At 49.7% G+C, this 13,184-nt stretch overlaps 1 protein-coding gene across 1 annotated transcript in view; it reads right to left on the bottom strand.

Annotated features, from left to right (window-relative positions):
• Positions 1–12,274, bottom strand: part of PSD2 (pleckstrin and Sec7 domain containing 2) — a 101,976-nt gene extending 89,702 nt beyond the window's left edge. The window contains exon 1 of the mRNA XM_077824163.1: positions 11,712–12,274. Coding sequence (XP_077680289.1) covers positions 11,712–12,274 — 563 coding nt within the window. The remainder of the gene's footprint in view (positions 1–11,711) is intronic.
• Between the last annotated feature and the right edge of the window lie 910 nt (positions 12,275–13,184).

The raw sequence follows: 13,184 nt of genomic DNA, 5'->3' as shown, positions 1-13,184 counted from the left end.
CCATTATAAAGCAGCAAAAAAAGGATACAAACCCAATGCTTAAAACCCCTTTGCAGGTCACCTTTCTTTTAATTTTTCAAAGAAAAAGGGGCAAATGTTTTTACTCTCTTCCCCCTTACTTTCCTTTTACCCCTCTTAACATAAACCAGCATGCCTCATTTTAAATATCAAAGGGTTTGGCTGCAAAGAAAGCCAAAGGCTGTTGTTTCACCCTAGCCTCTGTCATTCCCTCTCACTTTCCCTCTTCTGCCTCTGTTCTCTCATCCCTCCACCCCTTCTTTCCCTCCGTTTTTGGGATGCATTCCCCTCCCACTCTCCTAAGTGCTTCATCTGAAGAAACCGAATCGGGGCCCTAACCCAGCTCCCAATTCAGCTTCCTGGTTTAAACCTTCCAGGCAAAGCTGCCCAGCTGCCCCGGACCCCTCAAACAGGCTGGGAGTGAAGGAGGTGGTGTCCCATTGCTGTGATGCTCCAAAGGGAAACAAGGCTGCTTCTAAGGGTAAACATGGGTCAAAACAAGGCTACAACGGGAGAGGTGTTAGGTCAGCAGTTCAGCTTCCTAAGGAGAGGAGGATCAAAAGGAGGAAAGGGAGCGTGGTCCTGGGGCAGCAGGGGGCAGGGAAGAGAGGGTGGCCCTTTCAGCAGCAGTTTTGTGGCCCAACAGCCACACGATTTCCAGTGTTGACACCCTCTCTAAATTCAGTTTCTATTGACAAAACCCAACACTGGGCTCATGCTAGAAAGGGCATGTTTGAAAGTGGCCATGTGGCTCGCAACTAATGCTGGAAGGGGGGTTATGGGGGGCTTCCTGGAGGCTGGGGGGAAGGGGCTGATGACTTCACTTTAAATATCTGAGACAAGGCCCCTGGCAGTAGTAAGCCACTCCCTGGTAGCTCTGCGTGGGTGGCTGATGCAATCTGCAATTCAGTGGGACAGGTCTGAGGCGCAGACCCTGGCCAAGGCTTCGGCACTATTCGACACTGCTGTGGAGTCCTAAGAGAAGAAGTGCTGGAAGGCGTAAGGGGAGCTGGGGCAGTGGCACCACAAGGCCTGAAAAAGTGGGGGGACCCACTGTGACTGTGGTGACTGGGTTTCCTGTAGTGGCCTTTGAAGAGCATCTGCCATGTAGAGCTGCGAGCCTCTGCTCACTGGGTCCTTGGAGCAAGAGTGAAATTCTGCAATGGCAGCAGTTACCCAAGTCTGGGGGGTAGGAAACCCAGGGTTGTGGCAGGTGTCCAGCTTGGGACCCCTTCCCAGTGCCAGAGGGTGGGTGGGTGCTCAGCACTTTCAGAACATCAGGCAGGTTTGAGGTGTCTTGGAAGATCTCGGCTGAACGCAGGGCGAACGCACATCCTGCTGCAGCTGATTGCTCTGTTGGGCTCAGACTGCAAAGCTGCATTTTTCACCACAGCCATTTTCACTATTGCACGGCCACTGCCTTCTTCACGGTAGCAAATTCAAAGAGGTGATGCTGTGCAGTGACACACTGAGGGGCCCCACCCTCTAACTCGCTCACTGACCCTTTATCGTTCTCAGTGAGCATGGGGACTGATTCCCTGCACAGCATTACTGGGTAGGCAGGTGGATGGCCAATGCTTTATAAGGCTTCATTATTATCACTAGTATTGCCCTAACACCTCAGGATCCCAGCCAGGGATCAGAGCTGCAAAGCACTGGGCATTGACATACTAATGTCTCAGTGCCACTCCCTGACCCAGAAAGCTTGCAGTGTAATAAGACACAGACAAGAGGTGACCGGTGACTAATAGACAGGCAGGTAGGAATGGAAAGGGATCAGGGTTGTAGCAGAAACAGATGTGTGTGATCAGTGATATGAGCTGCCAGCCTACCCAATGCCAGTGATTCGTTAGGCATCCTGGCAGATGTAGGTTTTACGAAGGGATTCAAACACAGACCCAGTGACGGCTTTCTGGGCTCTAATGGGGAATTCTTCCCACGCACAAGGGGCAGCACAGGAGGAAGTGTGACCGTGCTTACGGGGGAAGCAGACAGGCAGGTGATTGAAGCTGGCATTGTTGGGAGGCAGAAGCTGGGGCTGGCATTGTGATAAGCAGTTAGACTGGAAAGGTAGGGGAGGGCTCTCTAGTGTGAGGCCTGAAAGGTGAGGACAGGAAGCATGTGCTTGATGTGCTGGAGAAGGGGAGCCAGTGAAGGACAGCAGGCGAGGACAAACCTGGCATTGCCAACTCCAAGCACTGAAATATCATAAGACCACTCCAAAGTTATGAGATTTAATAAATAACTCTTGAGTTCTTTTAACTGATCCTCTAGCTTTTGAGCTGTCAGGGCTCACATTTTAAGCTTGTCTCCACACCCTCAAGGGCTAGAAACTTTAATTTTAAAATGAAAGCTGAGATTTTCACCTGACTCCAGGTGCTCGGGCTTTAAGAAAAACACCAATAACATCAACAGATTTGTGAGTTTCGCTGAATTTCACTCTTGTCAAACTACTTCGTATCACCCCTCATTCTGCCCTGCAGGGCGAGTTCCATCACATGGAAATGAGTTCCTGACCAAAGTGATCCCTTCCTTCTTGCAAAACAGGAGGAACGTCGGAGAGGCCATCCACCTGATCTCATATCTCTAATCAGCACCCACAATGGAGATTCCACAGCCTGCCTTGGCAGCCTCTTCCTTTGCTAAATTGTTTGCACCAATTACCGTCACAGCTAACCTAAATTTCCCCTCCTGCAGCTGAAGCCCATTTGTTACTCTGTGTTCTGTTTGTACTGACTAATGAGAAGCTCTTGCCTCCTTACCGCACCCTCCCAAAAAGTCAGCACACCTGTGTGGGGGTGAGAAAGAATTTTAGTTCTCAGGACAGATGGTCCTGTTGGATATGCTGGAGCCCTCTGTCTACAAAGCAGTGCCAGCTTCCCGCATACTATCTTCTTTTATCCAGCCTGAACACATTCACTCCTTTTAGCCTATCCATGTCTACCTTCCAGACCTTTTACCTTTGTTGTTGCCAGCCTTTGAGCTCCCCATAGAGAGAACCCATGTGAATGGTAAGAGATAACGCAATCAGAAATTGCACTGTTGGCTACCAAGATCCATGCCGCTAAGGCTGAGTGACACAAAGAACATGCAGTGACCATCTTTTGTACTTAGGGGAAGCCACCCTGAACCGTAAGCGTCTGCAACCCAAGTGCAGAGAAGGAAGGTGGACATTGACTCCTGGGGAGGCAGCCTGCAACCAGTCAACACCAGTGCCCAAGAGGGAATCAAAGCGAGGTGACACCTCTCATCAGAGATGAAATGAGACCATCATAGTCAAGGTCAAAAGATTTTTAGCCCTCACCAACAGGAAAGAGTTTTCACAGAGATTAGAAATAGACTCTCTAACACTCGGGCCCATAGACACGTCCTGGACCTGACTCAGCCAACACTCAGCTTTGGGCTTGTCTACATGATGCAATAGTGCGCATCAGTGGGGCATGAATTCTAATGCACACCAACATGTCGTGCACTAACTGGCCTGCATAGACACTGTTGGCGCACACTAAAAGTTCCCTAGTGCGCATTAACATAGTCCCATTCCAAACAGTACCTTGTTAGCATGCACTTTTAATGTGCACCAGCAGGGTCTACCCAAGCCAGTTAGTGGGTGAATCATTGGTGTGCATCAGAATTCACACCCCACTGCTGTGCACTACTGCGCCGAATAGACACGCCCTGAGATTTAAGACATGGTGAGACCCTGACTCTGATTGAACTTGGTCTTGTGTGTTGGAGTGGCCTGCCCACAGAGAAGAGTTCAATACTAAGATATTAAATAGCATGGAAGGAGTTTGCTTTATACATATGCTAGGATCCATATATTTACTTGCATTACACTCATAAGTCTTTGTAACTGTACTGGTGTAATGATATATCAAATTGCCTAGGCTGTCTTTTCCAATCATTCTTTCCATCGTTAATGCTTATGGCGACACATGCAGAACAATGGTTATTTATGCAACTGAACTGAGCTGGATTTTTATACATAAAGTTGTTTACATTTCTTTTCTTGCTGGTTAATTAGTCATAATAACATAGACCCGCATTTGCTATATTGGCAGTACTGAGTCCTGTGTTTGGAAAGAACACGAGTGAAATTAGGCCTTGTTCTGCACTGAAGGCAGCAGCCTCCTGAAGAGTTGTGTTAAGGTTTTTTTGAATGGAATTGGAGCACTCTCTGGCCATTCATCTTCTGTGGAAGAAATGCACTGGCAGAGGCCAACATTTTCAAACTTGGGGGCCATGACAGCTGTCTAAGACTCTGACATGGGGCACCCCCTTTGAAAAAAGTTTGCTGAATTTTCTTTTAAATTAAAGATCCCCCTGCTGTTTTGAAGTCCTAATTAAGTGAAAATATTTCCATGAACTCAAATAACTCAGATGACTTATAAGAAAAATGATTTGATCTCAGTGGTAAAGGAAACTCACTTACAGGTTCCCTAAAGGACCAAATCCTGCATTGCCTACTGGAGGTGTGCTGGGAGGGGAGAAGCAGAGAGATACTGTCAGTGTGCTATGTGTCTGAGCTGCTGTGCCTGTGCATAGGGGAAGGCAGCGTGATCTAGTGGATAAAGCACTGGTCTGGGAGTCAGGAAGAGACCTGGGCTCTGTGGCCCTGTTGTACGATCTTGGCTGAGTCATTTTGCCTCTCTCTGCATTGGTTTCCTCACCCACCCTGTGTCTGTCTTCAGTATTTAGACTGTACGCTCTTTGAGGCAGGCACTGTCTTTCACTGTGTGAGTGTTTCAGGGCAAACCCCTGTCACAGGCACCCTCCTGAAGCCAATTTCAGCAATACAGGTGCAGCCCACCTCTGTTTCCCCTTCATCTGACCGTGCAAAGGACTAGCATCTCTCAAACCCTTTATGCAGCAACACTGGCACAGTCCACAGATCCCTCATGGGGAAATCAGTTCTTCCCCAAACCCCAAAGTTACAATGCAGCAGCTCTTGAATCTCATTCAAAGGTCACCATTTCCAGGTCCCCCACCAGATGGCAAGTATGAAAAATTGGGACAGGGGGTGGGAGGTAATAGGCACCTATGTAAGACAAACCCCAAATATTGGGACTGTCGATATAAAAATCAGGACATCTGGTCACCCTGCCCACCAGAGAGTAATTAACCCCTCTGCCCCAGGGCCTCATTCTCCAGGCCATCCACCCAAGACTCCTAGGCCCACTCCTCTCCCTTGTGTCTTCTCCTGTGGCCCCAACTCAGATCTTCTGTGAGAGGACTCCCTGCAGTGTCTCACTCCCCGAAACCTCCTCCGCTGTTAGTTCTACCCTGCCCTTGGGATCTACCTTCCCGAGCCAATCTCTAGCTCTGGGTCCAGCTTACACTGCCCACACTGGCTCTTCTCCTCATTCTTAGGGGCCACTAGACAAGCCTTCCCATAATGCAGCAGGGCTCCCCAGCCCTCCCAACTGCAGCACCTTCCTCACCCCTCTGCTCTCAGGCTGCTCTCACCTGTCCCTGCCTCACTTCTCCTCGGGTGCAGTCTCTCCTCTTTACATGGGCCAGTTGCTTCTCATCAGCCCAGTTGGGAGGTGACTGAGCAGGCCCAGGGGCTGGTCCTAAAGGGGCCAGTCATCCTGCAACAGTGCGTGTGTGTGTACAGCATGGAACTCAGTGGGGCCCGGATCGCCCCTCTGCACAGCCATGTGATAAAGAAGAAGAAGAAGGTATCAGGTCACTGGCAGTAAGAATGCGACAGGCAGCAGAGAGAGTCGTTACTATAAGCAGCTGCAAAGCATCAGGCTGGAGCTGAAAGCAGCACAGTGCTACTGGGGATATACGAGGGTGCTGTTGGTCCGAGGTACTTATCCGGCCTTGTTACTGCACTATTTGAGCACCTTGTGATGTGTGTTGTAGTTCTCCTCACACCATCCCTGGCAGGGAAGGAAGGACCATTAACCCCACATTACAGATGGGGAACTAAGGCAACAGGGCGACTACGGCCCAGATCCTCAAGAGCACATAGGCTCCTAACTTGCACTGAAATCACTGGGAGTGAGGTGCCAAGTGACTTGCCCCAGGTCACACAGGAAGCCTGTGGTAGAGCAGGGACCCTAACCCCTGGACCATCTTATTACCCTTCATACCAGCCTTGGGCTCTGCTCCTGCAGTCAGATCCATGCTGGCAGACCCATCTGCCCTCCACCCTTCCAACCTTGCTCCCATGAGAATTTCCTTCACCATCTAGGCTCCACCCAGTCCCAAGCAGCTGATGGCAGAGAACTGGGCTTAGGGATAAAACACAGAGTGAAAACTTTAGTGAGGCTTGGGAAAATGAAGGCTTTGCTGAATGTTGTGTAGGGGAATTTGCATAAATCAGAGTAGAAATGTATGTAAATGGGAGTGCGCAAATGTATGCTAATGTATGCAAATGACAGCAGACACATCGAAAGTGGTTGCTGTTTCCTGGTTTGTTACTAAATATTTCATGTGAAAATGTTGCTAACACATACAGAGGTCGGGCATGGAACCAGGTCTATGGAGCCCAGAGCTCTTTTCCCAGCTCTGAAACTGACTCACTAGATGACCTTGGGCAACTCAGTTTCCCTATCTGCAAAATGGGTTAATGGGACTGACTCACCTTTGTAAAGTCCTTTGAGATCTCTGGATGAAACATGCTATATACATGCAAATGAATTGGTAATTATAAATGAATGATCAGTTAACTATTAATTACTAATTAGGATATATTAAACAGGGTTTAGATGCTCTGTGACAGGCATCCACTGCACAAAACGGGGGACAGCAAAGAACAATAAATTCACTTACAAAAAGTAAAAGAACAGACCAAATTCAGAACTGGTTCAATTCCACTGACTTCCACAGAACTTCACCTACTCCCCCCAGCTCTGAATTTGGTCTCACCTAATGAGTCACACAGGCTATTCAAGGCCAGAATATAGTGGGGGATGGCCAGCTTTGCAGTTAATGAATGAAGACACATTGGTTATGACATATCAGGCCAAATTCAGCCCTAGTGCAAGCAGATGGATCTCTGTGGATTTTAGTGGTGTTGCACCTGCTTACACCAATGATGAATTTGCCCCCACCCCAGCTGCTTCAACCTCTCATAACTATGATGCTTTCATAACTGTGACACAACAGACTGTTGAGCAGCACAAGGCAGCTGGAACAGAGGGAAAGAATCTGGCTCCCTCCTGGTAACGAAGAGATGTTTCCTAGCAGGGCTGTCAGTTATAGTGCTGACGTTATGTAAGCATTTTGCAGTTGTTTCTGGGGTGTGTTTTTCCCTATGTACTGGGTTTAGAATTTAAGACACATTATAAATAAACCTAAGTAAATACATAAATAGCAAAACAAGTTCTTGGAATACAGAACACAGTCCGACTGTATTCTCTCCAAACCATTGGTCTGCCATTTCACAACTTCACACCTTTAGCATGCCCAGCACCTTCAAATCATTCCTCCTCCAATGGTGGATCACCGTTGCATCTTTCTTGTGCCCTAATTCTTCAGGGGAGAGCTGTTCTGCAAGTGATCTGAAAGAAGGCTTTATTCCTCCATTAGTTCGAAGCTTGCGGAATATATTCATGATTCCATTGATATTAGCATGTGTCGCTTTACACCAGTTCTTTTATTAGATTGTTAATTGATGCCCTGTATGTTCACTGAAGCCATGCTGCTGCTGCTTTTGGCTTTGGTCAGGGCAGAATCTCTCAGAGGGTCACCACTATCGCCGTTAGCCCTTGGCCAGACCTCGGAAGAGCTGTTTCAATGAACTGATGTGAAGTTTCTCCCAGTCTCAGGTTGTCAGTCCTGGTGGGCAGCACAATTTGCTGCTCTCCTGCTTGCAAAGTGTCCAGCCCGCCCTCCCTGTTGCTAAACTACCATCTAGCAGAAGGCATCAAGGAGGACAACCATGCCCTAGACATTGACATGAATTAAAACTCATTCTTAGGGAAATGAGTAGCTACTTGGGACTCAAACAAACATCAGCCAAACACAGTTTGCTTTTGTCCATGCTGGTTCTGCATTAGTCAAGCAATGGGTTTGCCACCTCTTTTCTAAAAAGACTGCTCCACAACATCATTGATCTCACATTAGGAAACTTTCCCTAATATTCACGCACATTCATTGTGTCACTGCGACCTCGCTATGCGCTGGTACCATCCTGAATAATCTGCCTCCCTGCTTGGTACCTGCACCCTTGTGAAACTGTTCTCACATTCCCATCCAGAATCATTCCAGATCTTTGTACTCTCTCCTCTCACATCAGACCGGGCACCTCACTAACCACTCTCATCGCTCTTCTTTGGACTCCCTGCAGCTTCCTGGCCTCTTTCTGCTGCTGTGATCCCACATGTACTGCAGTGCAAGAATCACCTAGGACAATGACTCTGTGCTGACTAGGGCTTGGACCACTAGTGCCCATGGAAATACCTAGGGGAGGGAAGCAGAAAATCCCATGCAGATCCCCTCGCAGAGCGCTCCCCAACTCATTCCACAGGGGAGTGCAAGGGATAGCAATTCCATTAACAAACCCGATAGATTCTGGGGGATCCTGAGGAGGTCAGTGCCATCTGCACAGAAGTCCAGTGCATCCTTATCACTTCTGGACCCCAATGTGGCTCTCCTTGGTTCCCTCCAAGAGCAGCTGCATGGTCAGAGATCCCCCCTTCCCCATCAAGTCAGGATTCCCAGCACAGAGGGGGCTGTGAAATAGCAAATCAAGCTACAGGTTGCATTAAGTCTCCATGGGTTGTTCCATGAGGGTTGGGGGTGGGCAATGCCTGCATCTCCAGTCCCACAACGAGCCCTCTGTATTGCCCCAGAACCTGCCCCCTGCAGATCTCTAACCCCCCACTGGGGGCTCCACCGGGTCCTGGGGCAGAGACAGCCCAGTGCACCAGAAGTGACTGCTTCCTTCACAGAGAGCAGGAGAGCTGCACAGAGAGGAACTGTTGTTAGCCACGGGATTTATAAGGAAAAGGACCATTCCAGCCTTCCCTCTCCCCATGCACCGAACCCAGTTAATCCTGGGAAAGACACCCTCCACCAGGGCATCTGAAGGGAATGAACCTAACATCTATTGATCTAAATGTAAGGGGACTGTTGCCCCCTTACTAACATTCAGTGGGGGTGTTTTAGTTGCTAGCTCCCAGTACTAAAAAGGGGGAAGGGTCGATGGGGAATCGGGACCCTGAGACTGACAGCCCCCAAGAACAATGGGGAGAGGCCAATGCTCCAGGTCAGCCTGAAAGACAAGGGTGAACAGGCTAATCAGGGAGTCAGGAGGTCAGGGAGGTCCCATCCTCCGTGTGAGCTGGAATTGCCTAGGTCGGACAGAGTGGGGCTGAGCTAAGGAGAAAGCAGGGGCCCAAGCTAAGCTGGGGAGCAGAGGTGTGCCAGATCCAGAGGGATCAGAAAAGCAGCCTAGAGAGAGCAGACCCTGTCCTGGGAGCAGAGCTGCAGCCCCAAAGCCAGAGGCACAGCCCAGAGAGAGCAGACCCTGTCCTGGGAGCAGAGCTGCAGCAACCAGAGCCAGAGGGGCGAGAAAAGCAGCCCAGGAAGCAGGTCAGTGCTGGGAGCAGAGTCACAGAAGCAGCCTGCAGAGCAGACCCGTCCTGGGAGCAGAGCTGCAGCAACCAGAGGCAGAGGGGCCAAAGAAGCAGCCCAGGGAGCTGGAGGCAGAGCATCAGCAGCAGGGCTGAGACAGAGTGGTGGAGCTGGCGGGGGCTGGAGCAGTCTGGAGCTGGGTGCAGTGAGCAGCTGGAGAGAGCGAGGGGGAACCTGGGCAGCGGGCCCAGCACAGGGAGATGCCTCAGCCACGAGGCTCTGCAGGCCAGGCTTGGATCATAACCCCGACAGGGCGGGGGCGACACTAGGAAGAAAGGTCCTACCACTTAGAGCCCGAGAGCGTGTGGCCACCACCAGAGCAAGTGTCCAACCCACAGCATCCCTGCAGCACAGCCAGGGCCTGAGAAGGAGGCCTGGGACTTACAAGGAACAGACTGTGAACTGCCCTGACATTCCAGAGACACTGTTTGTGATGTTCCCTGCCACAGAGCGGGTTGATGTGTTTCCTTTAACCTTTCCCATTTTTCCTTATTCTTTTTAAAATTCATTGTTGATTAAATAACTTGCATTTGCTTTAAATTGTATATAGTGGTCAGTGGGTCAGAGAAGTGCCCAGCGCAGAGAGAGTACCCTGGAGTGGGGACACCCTAGTCCCTGTCCTAGGTGACCACAGCAGGGTTGGGGGTCGAGCCCCCCCAGGAATCCTGGGCCCAGCCTTGTTGGGGTTACGAGGACTCTGCCAGACAGGAGAGTGGAAGGGGAGTCCTCAAGGGCAGGGAGGCCACTGGGTAAAGGAAGTGGGAGCGAGGACTCAGATCCTTTCGCTAGCCCAGTTCACCAGGGTAGTGCAGAAGCCAGGAAAGTTCCCCACAATAGTGGGACTATTCCCCCGCTTACATAAAGCAAGAGCCGCTGTGGCATGAACTAAGGGTCCAGGGCAGGGGCTGCGCCACATCCCCAGCACCTCTCGTTCCAGTACCCTGGTCAAGGGCCAGATTTTTAAAGGTATTTAGGCACCTAACTCCCATTGACTTCATTGGGAATTAGGTGCTTAAACAGTTTTAAAAATCTGACCCCAAGTCCATTGGGACTGAGGCAGCAGCATACTCGTAAACTTCCAACCATGGGGGTGGGGGAGAACGGGACAGAAAACCACAGTACTAGCAATCGTTACATACATTGGGCCACTGGGGGTGAAAAGCAGGCATGTGTATTCCTAGCGTTTTATAACCCACTGTGGCCACGGATCTCTTGCTCTCTCATTTCTGCTCTCTACCAGGTTGTTCCCCTCTGACCCTGTAGCAGCTATCACTGTTTGTTTTGTGGTGTGTGTTTAGGGAGATCTGTAAACTCCCTCTCTCCAGCAAGGGAAAGGCACAGTAGTGCTAAAAACCTTTTCTGGAGACTTAGGAACGATGGGAAGGAATTTGTGTCACTCAGAAAATAATCTGCATCATACTGCTATGTACAGCAATCACCTTTGGGAAAGTGAAAAGGGAAAGCTGCTTCCTTAGCCAACTGTTTTTTTCCCAGCAACAAAAGTGCATGCTAGTTTGCTCTTGCATGGTCGCACGTAAGCGCTGGTTTGTTATTGTAGGGTTGCACAGGAGCGCTGAGCCCTGGCGTTAACTTGTTCCAGGAAGAGAAGAAGCAAAACTCTTATTTACGAAACACCCCATCTACAGAATGTAAGTGTTTGCTGATCAAGTCAGCCCTTGCCAGCACTTGCTGCACAGTGGTTTTCCCCTTAGAACAGGAAATACGATCCTGCAAGGTGCTAGATGTGCTCAGCTTCGAAGAGCCTGATCCAAAGCCCATTGAAATCTATGGGAATCTTTCCATTGACTTCAAGGAGTTTTGGATCAAGCCCCGAGCCGCTGGGAGATGGAGCGCAGAGCAGCTCCCAGGAACACTCTTGTTATTGGCAATTGTTGACTCTATAATGGTGACCGTTTGACAAGAGCTTTACAAAAGGATATGATACAACAGAAGACAGTAAAGGAGGGTTACAGTTGGGGCCAAAGCCAACCATGAGAGAGCTTTAGACCTGATGGTTCCCCACCTAGATTTAAGGGGGGGGGAAATATGATGCACATTAATCCGAGCAGTGAAACAAATTGAGAGAGAATCCCAGTTACCTTAGCTGTTCCTCTGCATCCTCAGCACTTAGCACCTCTGGAGAGTCCAGGAAGGTCTCCAAATGCACACCACTGAGCAGCTCGCTATACAGCTCCTTGCTTGGCAAGTCCCTCTTCTCCAAGTCAGCATCACTTCTCCTTGATGCCGCGCTACCCTGCTTCTCCGTTACCTCCTTGCCATCAAAGTCCCTCTCCTTCCTCAGCTCAAACTCTGTATGTAAGCCGTTCGTCAGCACCAAACTGTTGGCACTGCTGCTGTCACTCTCTGATTGCACTTGCTGTAGCCTGTTTCTCTGCATTTCACTCTGCTTCCATAGGTCTGGTGCCGTTTCCAGATGTTCGGCCCCATGGCCGGTGCTGTCATTGGCTGGGCTTCTGCGTTCCTTTGCTCTGGGTGGCTCAGCGCTATTCAGGAGGCGGCTGGGTTTTTCATTGGAGGGATTTGTGGGCTCTGCTGGCTGTTCACTCCCATTATTACAGGCTAACATGGCTAGCTGCAAGCCCGAGGTATGTGGCTCATTATACTCCGCAGAAGATAATGGACAGAGAATGTTTTCATTCATGTTCAGCTTGTTCTCACAGGGCTTGCCCTTGGTTAACTCAGGCTCAGTATTATCTACAAAGGAGAAGAAACAGAAACTCGTGAGCGTCTGAAATTGTCACAGTTAACGATATTACTGTCTAATGACAGTTTCGAAGTGCAGAGGAATGAGACAAACACGTATTCCACCACAATTCAGACTCCTAGGCCGCAGCTGCGTGGGTGCCACTTCTCGGAGGTGATGGCTGGAGTGGGCTGAAAACTTTGAAAACTCATGCCCTTGCCTTAAAATAGAAGCCAGGAGAGGTGGCATGTCAAAATTCTTTGTGTGTATGGCCTATGCAACAGAGGAAAGCAATCATATGATCCGAACACAGCCACAGTCCCAAAATATCAGCCCCTCCTCACTGAGCAGCAGGAGACACAAGAAGGCACATGCGTGGCCTGTTTTCCGACATAACCCTCCCAGAAAAGTGCAGAGCCCGCGCCTGTGAGTCTGCACAGTCGTATCAATAGTCAGTATGCCCAGTTCAAATGCACTTGTTCCCATGCTCATGCTGTGGCTCTGTCCTCCTCTAGTGTTTGGACCATATATAAAGATTTATGAGTCTTCTACAGCCTTTTAGTTAACAGTGCTTTCACAGGCATTAGAGCTTCATGCTTTTAAATCCAGAGGTTCCCAGATTCAGCCCTGCTGAAAACCTGCTCTGGTGCCTACTGGACTGTGGGAGGTGTCCGTTATAGGTCAGAGTGGGGCAGATATTGCTCCTTTGAAGCCTTTGGCAGGGCCATCTGGCTAATGGCTCACAAACAAGATCTCACAGGCTGTCACAGCACTGAGCAGGACTCAGTGGCTATTGACATGGGTGTATCGCTCTGTCCAAAACTCTGGCAGCCCCAACCATATCACCACAGCCCCTGTCACACCACAC

This window comes from Eretmochelys imbricata, chromosome 8, assembly GCF_965152235.1.
Source record: "Eretmochelys imbricata isolate rEreImb1 chromosome 8, rEreImb1.hap1, whole genome shotgun sequence".
NCBI classification, from domain to species: Eukaryota; Metazoa; Chordata; order Testudines; family Cheloniidae; genus Eretmochelys; species Eretmochelys imbricata.
This window is presented reverse-complemented; position numbering and strand designations above follow the sequence as displayed.